This window comes from Excalfactoria chinensis, chromosome 2, assembly GCF_039878825.1.
Source record: "Excalfactoria chinensis isolate bCotChi1 chromosome 2, bCotChi1.hap2, whole genome shotgun sequence".
In the NCBI taxonomy this organism is placed as follows: domain Eukaryota; kingdom Metazoa; phylum Chordata; class Aves; order Galliformes; family Phasianidae; genus Excalfactoria; species Excalfactoria chinensis.
Genome location: NC_092826.1, coordinates 31494537 through 31514514, shown reverse-complemented (window position 1 = coordinate 31514514; position 19978 = coordinate 31494537). Strand labels below are relative to the sequence as shown.

General features: G+C 39.5%; 1 protein-coding gene across 9 annotated transcripts in view; it reads left to right on the top strand.

The window, feature by feature from the left end:
• Positions 1-19978, top strand: part of SULF1 (sulfatase 1) — a 126327-nt gene that overhangs the window by 53758 nt on the left and 52591 nt on the right. For 6 of the 9 annotated variants that reach the window (XM_072330090.1, XM_072330088.1, XM_072330087.1 and 3 more), the window contains 3 exons: positions 5842-5901; positions 6224-6471; positions 12085-12324. In XM_072330090.1, coding sequence (XP_072186191.1) covers positions 6300-6471; positions 12085-12324 — 412 coding nt within the window. In that variant the 5' untranslated portion in view covers positions 5842-5901; positions 6224-6299. Of the gene's footprint in view, positions 1-5158; positions 5359-5841; positions 5902-6223; positions 6472-12084; positions 12325-19978 lie in introns of those variants that run through there. The other 3 variants (XM_072330094.1, XM_072330093.1, XM_072330098.1) reach the window with 3 other exon arrangements.

Genomic DNA, 19978 nt, shown 5'->3' with positions numbered 1-19978 from the left:
TGGAAATCCAATAGATAATGATTAGATTAGACCTAGAGAGGAACTGCATTCTTTGTGTTCACTGTAAATCCTATACTTTACAACTAAGATTAGAGGATTAACCTTTAATAAGAGATGGTAGATATTGTTTTTTTCCTGACTTCTGCTGTACATAAATGTGTTTCCCATGGCTGCAAGCTTGATATTCCCACAGGAAACTGGCCTGCAGATTTACGCCTTTGTGCCTGGTAGCCTGAGACTGCAGTGTTTTCCTTTTAAATAGAAGATAGAAGTGTAAGATGTAAGAAAAGCATTAACGTTACTAAACTCAAAACAGTCATCTGTCAACAGCTTTTTCCACTTAAGGACTTCACTGTATTGGTGTAATTGAGAGTTGTTAGCCTTATTGTTGTTGTGGAGCGTTACAACCCTCCAGTCATCCAGGCTATATAATTTTAAAAGAGATTTCTGAACTGCTAGGTTGCTTTGGTGTGGATGAATGTGTCCACTTCCCTGAACTTTTATTGTGTAACTTCAATCTATCTGAACAATCATCATGAAATTACTAATTTTGTGATTTTGTTGGGTTTTGTTGGATTTTGTTGTTAACTGCCCACCTGTTATGATTCAGACTATGTGAGAATTTGAGAACACTATCTGCCCTTTGACATAAACATCAAAGATTCTGAGAAGCTGTAGATAGGGGGCTGAGAAAACTCTCTTCACTCCTTTTCACCTTGAAGTTTTCAAAAAGGCAAAAAAATCTTGGGTGCAGCAGGATGGACATGTTTCACTATAAAGCAAAGAACTGAAAGTGATAGGAATAAACCACTGATCCTGACCTTTATGAGGATATTGGTGGGTGAAGCCACCTCCACTTAACATGATCCATATGTTGAAAATGTCTGGCCCTATGGGCAGTCTCACCAATTTTTCAAATGCACTGGACCAGGTGTCCAACAATGTAACTAAAGACCAAAATCATATTGGAAATTATAATACACTGTCAATATCATATTATATCACAGAATGGCTCATGTTGGAAGGAACCTTAAATAAACTTCATCAAGCTCCAGCCCCCCTGCCATGGGCAGGGCTGCTGACCACTGGATCAGGCTGTCCAGGGCCGCATCCAATCTGGCCCTCAACACCTCCAAAGATGGGCCATCAATAGCTTCTCTGGGCAGCTGTGCCAGCACTTCAGCACCCTCTGAGTAAATAATTTTTTCCTAACATCTAACCTAAATTTCACCTCTTTTAAGACATTCCCCCTTGTCCTGTCACAATCAGACTGTATAAGAATTTGATGCCTCTCCTGCTTTTAAGTTCCCCTCAAGTAGTGGAAGGCCACAGTGAAGTCTCACTGAGTCTTCTCTTCTCCAAGCTAAAAAAGTCCAACTCCCTCAGCCTTTCTTCATAGATGTGCTCCAGCCCTTCCATCAACTTTGTGGTCCCCCATCCAGCAGCAGCAGGATGGTGGCACCAAGCTTTCAATATATCACACACATTCTTCCTTTCTCTGTTTTTTCTGGATATTCAAGATTCTTTTTGTTGTGATTTGCTTTTCTACTTTTATCGTTGAAACTCTGGTTTTAAGGAAACAGAGAACTTTAGGAACATATTCCTGTCAATAATCTTCATTAAAGATAAAATTGTCAAGTCAACTGATCATACGAAAAATACATATGATGATAGTACTCTTCTGCTTGGGATCAGGAAAGAATGATCATAAACTTGTCATGATTGATGTTCGGTGTTTTGTGTGTTTGAAGACTGTTATCCATTTATTTATACAAAAGCAAAAACTGTAAGAAATTATAGTTATATACAACAAAGACAATTCATGGAATCAGGGAAACTTGAGTACAGCATAATAATCAAGAAGATACTGGATAGTAATGAAGAACAAAGTGCTTAACTATGAAATTGCCATCACAGTACAAGTTCATTCATCTGGAATCACTGTTATACCTCACATTCATAATTTTCTGGGCATATATATTGCTAACATCGGGGGAACTAAAACTTGAATTCTGGTGCTGAGCTCCACAATCCACAGTCTATTTTATTATTAATATGTCTTCCCTTGTCCAGAGTAGATCCATTGTTGTTTGTAAGGCTTTAACTATGACTTTGGATCACATGTTGCCCTCTTCACAGTTGTAAGAAAACACCAGTAATGTGTTGTAGAGAAGATAAGGTTGTCAGCCCTTTGTTACCACTTGGTTGTGCATTACTGGTCTGGCGCACTGTGCATCTTGTGGTCTTGGAAACAGATATATGTCCTGAAGCCATACTCATTGCCCCCACATTTGCCTGCAGATTTATAAACAAGAAAGAAATCTGTCCATGTAAGGCAGATTCTCAATACAAGGATATGTGGAGGCCACATTTGAAATGTACGAAACATAATGAAGTCCACAGATCTTTACAGCTTATAATGGAGAGATACACTTAAGGATATTCAGTACCTTTGTTTAATAAACAAAATGTATGATTTTGGACAGATTTTTATCAGACAAACACTAAATGGCATTTCAGGTGAGCACAGTAAAAAATGTGCATGTCAAAACAATGTGGATTTTCAAAGTGAAAATGATCTTTTTTCAAAACAGACTGTCATTTGTTTTGTTCCAAATTAAATTTAAAAAAAAAAAAAAAAAAAAAAAAAAAAAAAAAAAAAAACCTTAAACACTTATTGACTAAAATTAATATAAAATCTACAGATAGTTTCAAAAGATATTATTCTATCTTTCACTTTTCCTCTTGGTCACTGAAGAGACCTAGAAATAAAGTCCTCCTAGTTTTTATTCCACTGACAAAAAGTAGCCCTTCTATGCCAGCGTAATTCAAGTTTCACGGGTAATTAATTCTCCATGCCAACGAGTCCTTGAACTGCTTGCTATAATACTAGCAAAACAGAACCAACTAAAGAACCAAGTTTTCAGATTTTATCCCATGAAAGGTGAGTATAAACTATGAATTTGTGCTTCTGTGGGAGGGAAAGAAAAAAGAATGACTGTAAAATAAAAATTACATCCAGATGAGGAAAAATAGTCTCTCTGGATTTCCTGCTGCTCTGTTTTCATTTATTTGCTGACAATGTTTCAGTTGTCAAAGGTACAATCTTTTGGAAAAATGTAACTTGAATTTATAAAATAGTGTATGTATAGAAGTTGCAGTCAATATTTGTAAATTCTGCTTGAGGAAAGCATTTCCTATTGCAGTTTTGATTTCTGAACCCTGCACATTATTTGTTACATTTACATCACATGTGAATTTGAAAAGGTCTCTTATAATTTCTCGTATTTTTGTCCATTTCCCAAGACAAATTACAGTGTCTGTAGGGATACTTGTAGACTACCAGACAGTATCCAACACAAATATTGCGGCCTTATCTTCCCTGCCATGGCTGTTTTTTGACAGTTTTCTTTACTTCATTTCCTTCTAGAACTGGGAATCAGACTGTAAGAGGGCAGGTTCTCAAAGAATATTTCCGAATAATGATTTGTCTTATGTCAAAATGAAACTGCTATGAGCAACAAAAGGTGGCATTACTGTGCTCTTGTGCAGGAACAGTTCAATGAAACTTGGTTAACTAATTTCATACATACAGATCAGTCTTTATCGTTTCCTTTATCCATCAAGTGGGAAAAGATAGTTGGAGAAGAAACCCTTCATTTTTTTTTTCCCATAAAAATATAGTTTAAAGTAGCCCAGGCTTGCTTGAAAAAAAAATCTAAAGCTAAATGATTTATTTTAAAAAACAGCACATCCCAAAGAAGGTAAAAGGAATAATGCTTATCGATGTTAATATGCCTTAGTATAATTTTTATTAGCACTAAGGTGTAATTGTCAGGAACTTGCAGTTTCATACTGTGGGGGATTATTCAAACACGTTGGTGCCAATGTTTGCTCAGTGCAGTCAGGATGACTGCACTTTCTGGGTCAACATTGTCTGAAAAAGTTTGCAGTACAGTACAACTGGTGTAAGAAACTAAACACTGAGTCTTACTTCACATATCCTTTCGCTCTTTGTGAGGTGAGTCAAAGTTTTGCTATTTAAAGATCAGACGTAGAGAAGTCGTATTTCTCCTTTGCAGCAAGAGCATCTAGTGTCTGGTGTCTGTCAGAAGAATGCTTACTTCTTCAGTAATCTTGTTCTTCAGTGCTTTTGCTGGTCTCCATGCTCAGCTTAGAACAAAATGCGGGAAAACTGAAGTATTTTTAATAGTCAGTCTGGACTAATGACAGACTTCCAGCCTGCTTACCTGAGTGCTGTGTAATCATCAAAATGGTATTTAATTTTCAATGCCCAGCCCCGTTATTGGCTTTGCAGTGCTACAGTGCTTGTCAGAAGCTGCAATGTTTGGTGAGGCAGAGACAATGAAAGACAGGATCTCTGCAACAGACACTTGGATTTTCCTTTTAAAGACATTCACACTCTTCTTGTGTAATTGCAGCCTGCCAGAGCGAGAAGCATGAAACTGTTTAGCTTGTGAAGCTTAAAATAAAAGGTGTATGTGAAAACAAGAACACAATCCTTTTCCTAGCAGCCCAGTGCCAAATCCCCTCCCCACTCTCTCCTATGGCTTCTTTCCTGAAATTTAGAGCACCTTCCTATTAATGCATTTTTAGGTGAGTGACAGGACTTCTTTTATTTCCTTTTTTTTTTTTTTTTTTTTTTTTTTTCTGTGTTGCTTTTGTTAGATTCTTTGCACGTAATTGTGGCCTTGTTGTTAATATTTTTTGTCTAAATACACAACTCAGCTTGGGAGTACAGATCTTTTGAATGGTGCTCCAATCTAATTATATCATGTCCACCCAAGCTCCCATGCAGCCTTCCCCATAAGCAGACTTCTTGAATGTTCTTGGACTTTGGTGGTGGTGGTGTGGGCTTTTTACTGACTGGTGTCACCATGCTTCACCTGTGGCCCCAAAATTATATATGTGGCAGGTCAGTACCCTGGAGGGAGCAGGCTTGACTCCACTGTTTCTTTCCCACCCCTTCCATTTTGCCCCCAGAAATTCCCTCCCTTCATTGTGTAACAGGATGGTTTTGCAGTGCCTAGCTCAGTAATGCAAAAAATGTTCAAGTGTGAGTGACTGCCCGTTCCTCCCCAGGCCAATCAGTCATTCTCAGCCGCAGGTTTAAATCTGCTGCAGTGAAGGCAAGCCCATGTGCTGGCATTGGGTCTTACAAAAGCAAGGCTGTGTGACTGACAGGCATGGAGAGGGGGCTCCAATAACGCACCTAGCTGAGTCTGGAAATGGAGTATCAAGGACAAGGCTGTGCCAGGGGTGCCGTGCATTATGGATGAGGCATGCAGGTCCACCGCTGATTGATTGAGGGACATTTAAGCTACTTCACAATGCTGGGTAAGATCATCTGGACTGTCACTTAATATGAGCTTTCTTGTCAGTGGGAAGATGACTTTTCATGTTGTGATCCAATGCAGATTGCAAATGATAGCTTTGCTCTCCTCTTTGCTTTGTAAGGGTTTAGCCGCTTGTGCAGGTGAGTTAAGCTAAGATAGCCTTATTGCTCGCCAGGTGCCAGAAGCTGGAATTAACTCTTATTTGCAGAATCTCAGGCTGCCTATAAATGTTGCAAAAGCACTTGTGTTTGATGACAGGATGCATATGTCCTTGATCTCTAGCAGCCAATGTGCCATCTAATCGCTGCATGGTTATGTATGGTATTAAATTAAGCAGGTGAGCTGAGGGGAATGCAAATTTTTTTTTAGTCTTCTATTTCAGGACAGAGGAAGAAGCTGTACTGAACAGTCCTGGAGACTCTGAAGCATAGGCACAGCGCTGAGGTCTTTGACTGACAGACCTTCTGCTATCTCCTTCTTGCAGGGCTCCTCCTACAGATGTTCTGAACACGTCTGCATCCCAGCAATTTTGTACTGCACCCAGGTACTGATTGTACAGAACATGCCGCATAAAAAGAAGCATGGGGTGTAGGAGAAGGAGCACTGTAAAGAATATACCAGGAGTCATGCCTGTACAAAATGCAGGCACTGGCATGACTTCAAGCAAAAATTATTTGAGAAAGTGTAGTTGCAGAAGGACTGAGTTTATTCTTAGAAAATGATAGATTAAAGCTCCTATTCAGCAATATGGCTTACAGTCATGTCAGGCAGTATGTGTCAGGTTTGACTTCCCTGAGTATCATCTTCTCACTGTGTGACTGGAAGTTTAATTATTGCTTGAACAGAATTTCTTTTCCTCCTTGCAGGTCTTGAAAACTAGAGTTCAGGCACTTCTGGATTGGGTTTGTGTTTGTTTTTTTTCATTGAAATACTGGAACTACTATGAAGACCTCTTGGTTTACACTCTTCTTGGCAGTGCTCAGTACTGAACTGCTGACAAGTCATTCTTCCACTCTCAAGTCCCTGAGGTTCAGAGGCCGTGTGCAGCAGGAGAGAAAAAATATCAGACCAAATATCATCCTTGTGCTCACAGATGACCAAGATGTGGAGCTAGGTGAGAAATAATTCTTCTTTGTTACTTCATTTCCTCACTTGTCTTTCAGTAATTTCTGCCAGGCGAGTACTTTAAACTCAGAGAATGCAGTGGTCCTGAAACAATAGCAGAATACGGGACAGATTTGGAAAATGACTTAACAAATATTATTTAATACTATCTATAAGTTTTAATTGCAGTCTTTAGGGAATGCATTCTTGACAAAATCATCTGTAAAAGGGCATAAGATTAATTTTTATGTGAATTATGACAATATTTAAAATTGATCTGCTTTAAAACTGTGGTTCATATATAACAGTGAGATAGTTTTGCTTTCACCAGTTTACTAAATATGTGAGCACAACCTGGATATTTCAGCCAGGAGTGATTTTTCACATATTTATTCTCAGGGTGGAAAATGTTAAAACACTTGGATGATGTTCCAGGAGACCTTTGCATGTTTTCCATTAAGTAAGTTAGAAAGACATTATGATGGTTATGCATATAACTGATTTTTCATTCACTGCCTGAGGTGAAAAATTAAGGAGAGAAAGAGGATCATTTTAGGTTACCCCCAGGCAAATATTTTAGTTTTGGGGCGGAAGGCAGGATCAAAAAAGGTGGAAAAAATGGCAAATAAATTTGAAATGAAATCTTGCATGCTTGCAATAAAAGTAAGGTGGGTTTTTAAACAAAGTGCCACATAGGCTGAAAAATCAAAATGCTTCTCTCGTAAAACTTGTAACAAAATAATTCATTTCACCTAAGATTACATACATTCATCCAGAAACCTATAGTCAAAAGCTGGCCTATATCTAAAAGCATCCCCAGAAACTCATGACTTATTAGCATTTTTGTATTTGTCATCATGCAATAATAATTTATGTGGTCTTTTCAGACTGTGAGAATACAGTTAATAAACTGTATCTTGTGACTGAGGGTTAATCCTTTCATGCAGCAGCTATCCCCCACAGCTCCACAAGCAGGCCCTGAGATCTGAGTACATCTTATCTATTTCATTTCTTGCTCTTTCAAACGTCTGCTCTGTTTAGCCGTGCTGCATAATGAATGGCTGTTCCTGGCTCTATTTTTGGCCTAAAATACAGCTATTACAATAGGAATGCATTTCTTCTGGATAGAGTTGTTCTGAAAATTTCACTAAAAGGGTCAAGTCACGTCTTCCTTTTTGTGGTCAGAAAGAGCCTGCGTTTTCCAGGGTGCTGGGGAAGGTAGGTCAGCAGACACACATCTCTGAACAGTGTTACCGATGAGCTGTCTTCAGTCTTGCGAGAGGGTTTGCTAGTGGTGAAAGAGCAGGAAGGATGTGGCAAGCCACTTTGTTCATTTTGTGGAGCTCTTCTCTTTGAAAGCTGCACTGGATGCTCACAGAGGCTCTGGCTCTTATTAACAAGCAGTTGAGCAATAGCCTGGACATACATACATTCCCACTGCATTGAATGAAGACACAGGTTTCCCCTTTTCATAGATCATTTCACAGGAAACAGGATTCAGCCCCAAGACTTACTGTACTGCATTATTTGCACTTCTACTAATAAATCATTCTGCTTATTTGAAAAACAAAGCCATACTGTTTTCCATGTGTGAATTATCCCCTTGCCCTTTTGTGATTCCTGAGAAAAAATACCAAGTTTCCCAGAGGTCAATGGGAAGTAACACTTTATGCCACAAACAGAATGAAGCTTAGAGCACGATTATCCAAAACTCACAAGACTGAAAGTCTCTCAATATGGATTATTTGCTCTTGTATTCCCAGCATGAACATTTCTAAAAGCTGTTCTAAATGAATGCTTGAACATAAAAGCATATAAGGTGCACTACAGACTTCAATAAGGAAAGATTTGTCTCCAGAGCATGTGTAAGCATTGAACCAAAATATTCAGCTGCCTGAGTGCAAATGATATACAGGGGAATTATCCAAAGTAAAATTTGCAGGAACCTGAGAGCTTGCATTTAGTTAGTGCTCAAAGCAGGCTGTCATATCGATCTGTACTGTCCCCCTGAGTTCTGCATTCTGAATACAAAGAAGTTCAGCAGAGCTGCTGTCTCATACAACTTATCAGATAAAACCCCCAAACTGCTCCACAACTCCAGTCGGTTCTTATACATGCTGGAAGGGATGTAGTACAGAGGAAGGGTATTACTGATCAGCTTGGTGGCTGATCATGAAGCAGCCTGTCCACAGCTCTTGAAGAAAACAAGCAAGAACATTGGTCCCAGGGCTGGGAACTGATTGGTCAAACTGAACCTTTGTGCACATTCTAGCCCCCACCAAGACTCTGTAGGTAGAGGCAGAACTACTTGACACTCAGACAAACTCATATTTGGCTCAAAACAAAGTGCCAGGTTCCACAGAAGCCAGGAGCCACCGCACCCCTGGAGACAACATATTGCTGCTCCTCAAGGCAGTGGCTCCGGCTTCCGCTGAGGTCAGGTCTATACTCCTTTCAGAAACAAGGATAGGTATTTCCAACTTTATGCTCACTCTTTAATCACTCCTTCAGTCTTCAAGCTTCTCCATCACTTCTTTCTCCTAAGTATTTCTACACACCAGTCCTTCAAGCCATGACTCCACAGTAATTCACAAAATCCTCACTTTGAATAGTTTCTTGTGTGACATCAAAAACTAATGAATACTTCGGTAATTCCAGTATTCCTAAGCCAGAGCCCGTTGAGATATTGGAGAAGGATGAAAAAGCTTAAAAAAAAAAAAAAAAAAAAACGGGGAAAATCCCAAAGAGCTAAAATAAGACAACTATCTTTCCCACTTCTTTACAGCCTATTGCACCACCCAACAAAATCCAAATATATTGATTTCAACTTATATGTACATAAATATAAATTGATTTATTTCTATCTATATCTACATACATGTAAATGCATCCTTTGCATTCAGCTGTTGGTGAAGGGATCACAGCTGACCACACCATATGAGGCATAATTTGCCTGATTTCCTTTCCATCTTCACTAGAAATTTCAAAGCACTAAAAAAGGTAAGCTGAAAAAATGAAGATATGTTCTGAGATTTTCAAGAGCCCATCACATTCCAGTTGCCTTGCTTTCAAATAAATTAAGACAAGCTGGTTTTGGGTGTCCCATTGTAGAGATGTCCACCCGTGATACATGTGGGTGAAAATCCATAGCAGCTTTACGACTTATGAAACCTTGGTTACCACACATTTCTCAACATATGAGGAAAATAGTTGGAGAGGTGACACTGAATTTTGTATTTGACAAAACTTGCTCATTTCTGTGTCCAAAATGGCTGTTCCCAGTTATCTGGTTCCCTTCAGGTGCTTCCCACTTGGTCACGTAGAGCGTGAGCATCCTGCTGTCAGACAGCGCCTGAATGTGTGTGCCCTGAAGACTGTGGTCCAGATGGTAGAGAGCACAAGCTGTGAGGAGAGCTACAGACAGCAAAGGATTGTAACTTCTATGAACAAGTTTTATCTCCTGCTTATGTTTTGTTTTCCAAATGAGGAAGTCTCACCTGCTTTGAAGTGTCTGTTCCAGAATTTCCAGAGGGGCTAAATCTATTATCAGTGTCAGTAAGTGCATACCTGGAGGAAAAACTGACTCATAAACAGCAGGTTTGCAAGAGAAGAGGGCTGACCAAGCAGAGGAATGAGGAAGCACTCTAACAACTATTCATCTCCAATGCAGAGAGGCATGAAAGTGCACAGCGGCCCTGCTGTTACAGCGCACTATAGTAGCACAGCAGCGCACTCCCATCCAAACACCTACAAGCACTTTGCAGCTGAGCTCTGTCATAAACTGACATTTCAAAAATGAGCAAGCTATGTTAAAAAAAGAAAAGGGGGGGTTTCTTTTTTCTTAAAAAAAGAAAAGGAGGGAAGAAAAAGCCAACCTTGTGTCCAAAGTAATGACATGTAGAATGAGAAACATCTCTTATTTGGTTTTTACTTAACAACTCAGTGATACACTTCTGCTCATACAAATGGAAAACCTTTTGTGCTCAGGGAACTCTCAGTCACTCTCTTAGTTTTCTAAATAAGTGTTTTTATCTGTACTGAGTTCAGGATAGCACAGATGCAAATACTTTCTGTTTAGAAAAGAAAGACTCTGAAAGACAAAGCATCCAAAATGAATCTTTGGGTACTGTGCTCAGGGTGCTGAATGTATCCTTAAAGACACAGGTATCGGTATAACACCAGGAAATACTCAAGAATCATAGAATCTATTAAGGTTGGAAAAGACCACTTAAGATCATCCAGTCCAACCATAAACCCATCACCACCATGCCCTCTAACCACATCCATTGAGAAACATAAACTATTTCAGGAACTAACTGCCTAATGAAACAATTGTTATGCAAAAGATTTCACACTCCACACTGACTCTTTAGCCCAAAAGCAAAACTGAGCATGCTGAACGTTAGCTAAAGGCTAATCTTCGTAAGATTTTACTGCTTACGTCTAAAGATGAACTTCCTTGGCAGTTCTGTGTTTTTAGAGATATTTCTTTTATGGTTTTAAAACTCTGTTGTTTTTCAAGTGATCCAACCACAACCATCAAGAAAAACTCTTATTCTATCTGTGGGATCAATGCTTTTAATTTTAATTTTACATTTAAGCTGACTGCTGTCAATTATGAAAAATGAATTGTAAAACCAAAGGAAAAAAAAAAGAAAGTAGAATTCCGGAAATGTCTTTTTACAGCCAAAATTGTGTAAGTATTAAAATTCACAGACGTTTCCTGGCTGCATACTGACATACCCACAGTTCATACTCACCCTTCAATCTCTGCTCTTTTGGATAACCAAAAGAGCAAAGTTTGACAGCTGTCAGCAAGTACTGACAGACTCTATCAGGAACTGTTCAGTATTTTTGCAGTCAGAAAATGTGCAAGCCCTGCCTGTCTCACCTTGTTTTTTCTTAAGATGTTTTGAATGACCCCAAAAGTCTTTAAATTGAATCAATGTAGAAGTGCATTGAGAATGCAAGAGTTTCTTGAGAAAGGTGCTGAATTTTGCTAATATTGTTTGCATACATATTCATTTCCAAAATCTGATTATGAGCACAGTGTGTTAGTTTTGGAGACAGCCAGGCTGATCCAGGTCCAGAAAAACTTCCCCTTAGGAAGATCACTACCAAATTCTCTCTTTCCCTTCCCAGCCACCTAACCCTTCCTCTTACTGCACTCTTTTCTCTCTCTGATTATCTGATAAAATAGAAGGAATTGCAATAGATTCATTAGCAGCCTCAGAATTTTACATATTTTTCTGGCACACTGGTGCAGTCTGTATAAAATATTGTCTTCCTAGAGCAGTGTTTGATGAACTGTTGACCTATAAATTTGATATAGTTCTAAAGTTCCAATGCTATATTTCTAGATTAGTCTGCACTTCAGCTTTATTTTGAAGCCTGAGGGGGAAAAAAGCCATACTCAATCTTTCTGGAACCCTAAAAAACATTTTTCATTGATATAAATAAAGATTTTATCTTTTCTTCTAAAATTACCTAAGTTATGGAGTAGCAGAGACTGATGTCTGAAAGAAAGGTCATCGCTGATACTTTGCTTTTAATGACAGAACAGCATCCAATATGTTCCAACTGCTTTTAGTAGCAGAGTGATAATCAGTTTTACTTATTGCAGGGTCTTTACAAGTGATGAACAAAACCAGACGGATTATGGAGAATGGAGGGGCATCCTTCATCAATGCCTTTGTAACAACCCCGATGTGCTGCCCATCGCGTTCCTCCATGCTGACTGGAAAGTATGTGCACAACCACAACATATACACCAACAATGAAAACTGCTCTTCTCCCTCCTGGCAGGCCACTCATGAGCCACGCACTTTCGCCGTGTATCTGAATAACACTGGGTATAGAACAGGTAAGAGGCATACACTAGCTCTGTGTTCAAGTGATGGTGGTGGATGTTGAATGAGGGGTCTTGAATCACTGTCTAAAAGGAAGTGACTACTGTGCAGAACTGGATTTATAGAGAGGGGTTTAGTATTGGGGGGGTGGAGGGGGTGAGGGAGAGGGGAGGGTAGCACTACCTGATACTATAGATTGGCAGCTAACAGCCATGTGAAGAAACTTTTTTGTAATAGAGCAGCACATTTTCATGCTCAGATGTCCCAGGTGGGAAATATGCTTTTAGGCAGTTGCACCTAGTGAGAAAGAGGTGCATTTTCGTGGCATTGTGGGTCTGAATTGGCAGTTCCAGGCATGATTATGGTCAATGTTATGGCCAGCTTGTGGACAGCTGCTAACAGTTCTAGGGGAAGGTGTCAGGGCCAGATGAGGGACTGGTGCCAAAGACCTCACAGGAGCAAAGTGCCTCTCATGGAAGTGAAACAAGTTGAATGCTATAATTTAATCTTTGCCACAGGGTGATACTTCATTTGCATTTTCTGAGAATGAATAGAAACATGCTTTTAAGAAGGATTGTTCTGCTGTGCGCCAATAAGACTTGATAGTTTTCTTGTAAATTCCTGGTGGTTTCCTGTAGTCAGAAGATCCCTGTTCTGTCTACAAAGAACTCTTCTTATTCCCTTCATCTGTGCTTCAACTTGATGTAAAACCTGATTCATTTATGCATCACCTATCACCTAAGTTTCAATCTGCAGACACATCGGGCTCCAGCTTGACTTCCCTTTCCCAAGGTACGGGAAGGTTGTGAGGTCATCAGGGTGCAATTTGTCCAGTAGCATCGTTTGACTACAAAGACTCTCCTTTATGGGACCACGTAGACACATATCCCAGTGCCAACTGTGTTCCTTACAATGTAGTTGGTAGGGAAGAAATTTGTCTCTATCAGTGGTTTAGGCACAAGAACAGATTGCTTTCAAAACATATAGGAGGCTAATGTCTCCACACTGTCTGCTTGTCCTAATTCTCTTAATGCTTCTAAATCCAGCACCTCACATTTATCTGCCTGTTTGCCATCATTTCTTCACTGCACAGACAACTCACTCTTTCTTTCTTTCTCTGTAGTTCTGGAGAGCTTCTGCATCCTGTTTAAAAAGCTAAAACAAACAAACATTTATCTTCTCTGAGCCCAACACATGCACTGAATAATACTCCAGTCTCTACAGAGCTGATTTCTGTGGACTTGCTGTCAGAGTACAGAGTGCTAAACCTGAGTAAGGGTCAGCACTAAGGCTTTTAAGGAGAAAAAGAGAAGAGAGAGCAAACTGACAGTCATTGCTAGAAAAGGTGCTGAAATGAATCTAAAACCTTTCTGCTTAGTCAAGTGTCCCCTTCACATGGAATCTACCTCTCTTGCTCTTTAAAAGTTCAGTATCTTATTGACTTGCAGTCTAACCCTTGCAGAACTGAATGCCTCCTGCATAAACTGGACAGCTACAGTAGACTTTGATGTCACTAGCCCTCTGCCGTTCTGGGGCTCAATGCCTTACTTGGGTAAATATGCACCACTGTGTATTATGAAGGCATGTGGAGATGTCCACTAAATGCAAGATTGGTTCTATTAAGTGGAGAGAAGCAAAGTGTTTTGTTGTGTGTGTTTGTTTGTTTTTTAAAGACAAAAAAAAAAAGCATTTCCAAAGACAGACTGAGGGAACACAAGTCCTGAAACAAGCAGGGCAAGTTGAGCTTTAACAAAGGGCAGGACAGAGAAAAAGACCATGGGAGCAAATGAAAATACATTAATGAAACTCTGTTTCTGACCAAAGTATGTTGTTTGACCCTGTAGTAATGTGGCCCTGAAGAACTTATTAATTTACTCCTTGTAAGATGAGCCCACCATCCAATTACCTCACAACTATTTTTTGAAGTGGCAGCTTAATTAACAGCTGAACTTATGATACATTTTTCAAGGACAGTGTTGCCTCATTAAAGAGTCATCAAAACTCCACTAACCAACTAATAATTTACATTTCACAGCTAGAAGGTATAATAAAACTGTAACGATTCAGGAATACCTGGGAGTCAAAAATAATTGGGATAGGAAAGCGGCAGCTAGGGAGAAAGAGTGACTACATGACACATGGGCTCATCGTGACTCTGTGCTGATGCTGCAGACGCTGCAGGTAAATCAGTAAATCAGTATCCACCCCAGAGGGCAATAGAGACAGAGGAAGAGAAAGTGAGTGGCCAAATGCCACTCGCTGTTTGGTGGCCAATCATCTTTAAAGGAACAAGTTTGGAGAACCCCAGTGCAATATAGCAGTTGAGACAGCATGACCTTGAATCTTGTTCTCTGTTTGAAATGATGAGGATTTAGTTCGCACTTTTTACACAGGGTCAAATAATTATATAAGCCAGTGGAAATAAGGGGGTGACAGATTGTTTATATAATGTTCTTACTTCTGTTCACACCAGATAGTTTCCAACATCTATAAAGCATTCTCTGTCTAAACCTGCTTCAGCATTAACTAAACCCTCTATGCTGCAATTGATCACACAAGGGCAGGCTGCTTATGAGGAGAGTCCTGTTAAAGCCACGAGGACTCCAAGCAAGAACAGCAGTCCATTTAAAGAGATGCCTGAAATGTACTGTAATAAACTGCAGTCATAATTAGAGCCCACTGGGAAAACCTGACAAAAAACAGATATTTTTTCTTTCCTTTTTCTCTTCTACTGTTCTACTTCTGTTCTACTCTGAACTGACCTAATGGAGATGATGTTACATTTCCTGGGAACATCCTTTGTTTAAAACATCAGTGCTAAATCATAAGCAGGAACTGTGCTGTGTGGGAACAGGGCAGACAATATTCAGAAACATCACTACCAAACCAAAATTACTTTTGCTTCTAATTATCATTAAAAAAATCCAAAAACAATTAATGATGTTGCAATGTTTATCATTTTCCTTAGTCACAAGCTCTATGCTAAAGCAGAAATGAGTCAGCTTCTTGACTTTGGAAGTCCACAAAATTGGTGAAATAAACTAGAATTTCTGAAATGGCAACTAACAGTAGAAAATAAAAGGGGAAGATACACAAACATAGGTAGAAAGAGAAAACAAAGCAACTCCGGCAAACTTCAGAGATGAAGCATTTGTTATTATTAGATAGACTAAAGCTGCTCATGTAGAGGAGGAAAGAGGGTCACTGTAATTACTTTCAAATTTCATGGAAATTGTCAGAAAAGCTTGACACATTTTCTTTCATCTTGTAGTTTTAATGTAAGAAAACATCCTATCAGCTGTTTAGATTCATAAATTTTATTTGAAAGATTATTAGATGCAGGAGTTAGAAGTTTTGCTTATGCCTTTTCAGTGGTGGTTATTTGCAATCCTTCCTATGCTCCCTACTGTTGAAGTCTTTTATATTTTAAATCTTTTTAATCTTTTTTCATCTTTTACTCTTTTTTCCCCATCCTTTCAGTACATTCTCAGATGCCCTGCAGATGTGCCCTTGAGCACTGTCAGATCACACTGTCATACACTTACTAACACAAAAAAAGGGGAAACTCAAGGTACTTAGTATTTTAGGAGAATAAGTCATGATAGCAGCACAGCCAATATCTAGGAGACATAAACGTAACCATCATTTTATTGTTATGAAGTGTGTCAATCTTTTGTATGCTGTGGGATTTTATCAGCTGATTTTTATCAGCTGAAGTTTCATCTCTTTGAATATCTGAAAAGGAATGTACTTTAAAATTTTCCCCCCTGATTTAACATACATATACATTCAGAACCCTCTCTGCTAAGCATTACTTTAGAAAATGATTAAACCCTCTCTCCTCTTAGCCCTTCATAGCCAGTGTAGTTGTGCAGGGCAGAGCGGGAGTCTGCTCTGTTTCTGCAGTCACTGACTGCCTCAACAGGCCAAACTCAGGATCAGGCTCTGCTCTTACACAATTCCACTTGAAAGACGAAAGATCACCAAATTAGGCAATTATTGGCTTGCTAATTTGTTTAATTTTCTTTATGAGAGCATATTTCCCAATATTTTATTCATTGCTCAAAAAGATCAACTGATCAGCATAAGATTTTGGGTTCATGCATGCAGATGTCCTGATGGCATTCTCAGCCTCTTATAAGACAGAAATGCCAAAATATCAAAGTTAAGCAACATGAATGATAATTTCTAAACGTCCCTGTTTGTAAAACTCAAAACTCAAGAAGTGGCTGGTCAACAAGATGTTGCTGACATCTTTTGACACTGGTCACAGAATACTCTGTCATAATGAACAGAAATGATCCTTTACTTGACAACTAGTTAATATTTTCAACAGTTCACATCAGCATCTGTTGTATGTCAGTTGGCACCTGTCAATTATGGGTACCTTTCTTAGTGTAATGGTCAAATAACTAATAAAATGCTGAAGTGATGAGACTGAAGGCTAAGCAGATTGAGGAAGGAGTATTTAAACTGTGCATCATTCCACTTTGACACACTGGACAAGTTAATCTTTGAAAAAAGGTGTAGAAATGATGCCTTTTGAAGGTGTAGATAGATGATACATTTCCTCTGGAGACAAAGCGTGTGTGTTTCCTGTTTGTGGCTTTACAGTACAATTGATTGACAGCATACGCTATTTTTAATATACATCGTTTCAGTGGCCTAATTTGTATCCTGCCTCATACACCACTGCAAAATGGAGAGGGTGTCAGAATATGAGTATAGAGGGTGTGAGTCCTGTTGATATTTTTATTTCTAAAGTGAAAATAAAGAAAGAGAGAGATAATCCCATGCTTTAACCTTCTTCCTTAATTGGTATAAAAGACTCTGGGGAGCATCAAACATCATTTAAATTGTTAATAATTTAAATAATTTAAAATATGCTTAAGCATCTCAGAATATAGTTACTCTTTCAGTCAAGTTGAGAAATGTTCAAGTAAAAGTGAAATATGCCAAACATATTCAAATAGTCCTCAAAAAGTGAAATATGGATGAGAGAAAAGGATTAAGAGGATCATGAGCAAGATTTTTTTTAAATTCTATTTATGAATATATTTGAAGTGAGACAACTTTGGTTTCAGGACCTCATCAAAAGCCACAGCATATTTGCCTGCTCATGCTTAAAACAGAACTCTGTGCTACTAAGTCTTGAGCAGAAAACCATACACAATAAAAGATTTTCAGCAAGGGTATGCATTCAAGTTCCTCCTTTCAGAAAATCTGGGTAGAACATTGTGCATGCAACTAATCCATCTGTCCTGTTCATGTGGCCAAATGACAGAAGTGTATTATAACATATCACTTTTTGAAAGGTTAATTTTCCTCTGTTGAAAAAGAAGATAGACCTCTAGCAGGAGGTGTGATGCTAACATCCACACTGGTAAAGATGGAGTTCCCAGATCCTCTCTGCAAAACTCTGCTTCATTCACACACATGGTGAGGTGGTTCCAGTGCTACTGAAGACACCAGTGAGACTCAGGAGACCTTTCCAGGCACTGTTGTGTACTTCCATTTAATTCCTCTGTTCTTCTCCCTCCCCTCTATGCACATGCTCACTCATTGCCTTCTGAGCCCTGCTCTGAGCCTTGTCCCCCTGCCTGTCTGTCAACAAGTCATTCCACCCTCCTTCCCCGCCTGGCGTCTAGTCAATCCTGACAGACATGTCCTGTTCCCACCGCTTGCCATTAGCAATCTCCTTTCCCATTCCACTCAGCAAATCAGTTTCTCCCACCCCCTTGCCTTGTCAGTCACCTTCTTTCCCCTTTCTCCAATCGTTGTCTGGTTTCTTGCTTGACATCCCCTGTCCAGGGCCCCTGAGCCTCCCCTGCCTTTTCCCCTCTCTAGTTCCTTTGCTAGCTCCCCTGGGGCCCTTCCCCAAACTGCTTGTCCTTATCTGCTCACCTCCTGCCCTCTGCATTTCAATCAACTTTCTCCCGCCCGCTGACACCAGACACAGGTGGACAGGGAATGCCCCAAGGTGCCCATGCAAAAGGCAGTGTTCTTTTCCAAACTGAGCAAAAATATGGTCAGGGTTAACTAAGACGATAAAAGACGCCTCCTTGACAGAAAGTCCATCATGTCTTTGACAGAATTCATGCTCTCATTGCAGAGCGTGGAAGTGCTATTGAATGAAAGCCCACATAATTTTTTTCAGATGTTCGATGTAATTCCATTACTGTGGTTCTCAAAGGTGGCTACTGTTCAGGCTAAGAAGTTGCAAAAAATTCAGCCTGAGGCAGACATCCAGTGTGGAAAATTTCAGTCCAAGTATGGGGAAACTTATAAGCAACTGAAAACAGGGTCTTATAATGAGAAGTGTCAGACAACATCAGTACTGGAAAGTGCTACCAGGTTGGCCCATAATACAAGCTTTGTTAAATACATCACCCTGGCTAACGATTGGTATATCAAGTTATAGCCTAATGCCTTTTGCAACTGTTGAGTTATAAAACCTTTAATGCTCTTTCTGGTTACAAGGGTAAACCTGACAGCAACTGGGAAAGACCCACAAAGCTCGAGAACAAGTAGAAAACCTGAGGTTTTCTGCTGTGGCTAATTTACAAGACAGGGAACTGAGAGATCTGAGTAATATTCTTGGCAATGCCACAGGTTGCCTGCATGACTTAGGCCTAGCTGAAGGTTAACCTCCTGGTGCCTCAGTTTCCTCAAGTAATTGTTGAGAGTGTGCTTTTTTCATTCCCTGAGGAGGGCTGGAATACTGAACTGACTTTCCTCAGTTTAATGACGTGATACCTTCATGCAGATGGGAAAAATCAAACTTCGCAGTTTTGAAGCTATCATTTGCATAGCGGGAAGAAAGCAAGGAGAAATTTACTGGAATAATCCGGAAGCTGCAGTTTTGTTGGGCTCTGTCCCCAAAAGCACATAGTCAATGTGTGTCAGCATTGAAATGTCATGTAAACAGTGCTTTGTAATTCTTGTAAATGGTTTCCTGACTTTGTTAAAGGAAGTGGGCTGTCTGCTTGAAGCTCTTGTCTGGGTCATGGTGACTAAACCTTACAAGACTTTCTAAAGGCTTGGTTTTGTTTTAAATCAGAAACATTCCCATAAATTTAAACAAATAACAGGGGTGTAAGAGCACAATATATGTCCTTTGATCCATGGAAGTGCAGGGATGTGCCTCCTGTAGTCACAGCTCAGTTCACCTGTATGCTAATTCACTAATACTGACAGGAGATTGGGGCCTACTTCTGTTGTGTAATGCTGTAAACATTAGTCATAAATGCTTGTATTAAGTGCTGGGAAATTAACTGCTGGGAATTGTAAGAATTTGCATCACATTAAGCTGTAAAAATCCTGGCTTGAAACTCTAGGGATCCCCTGGGTCAAATTCTTGTTGCCAATTGCAACCCCCTGATGATCTCAGTCCAGTTCAGGACTCATTAGCTAATTACTAAAGGGAAAACAAAAAACTGTATTAAGAAATCTATTCAAATTAGCAACCAGACATACATATTCTGCAGCCACTCTTGAGACATATAGATGCCTGTACAACTGTTCCCCATGCCATGTGTCATTTGCATAAACTTAATTGAACATGCTCACACAGAATGCAATTATTTTGATATACAAAGTTACTTTACATGTGATTAAAAAATAACAATGTGTCCTGGGAACAGTTAGCAAAACTGCCAGAATACAGAC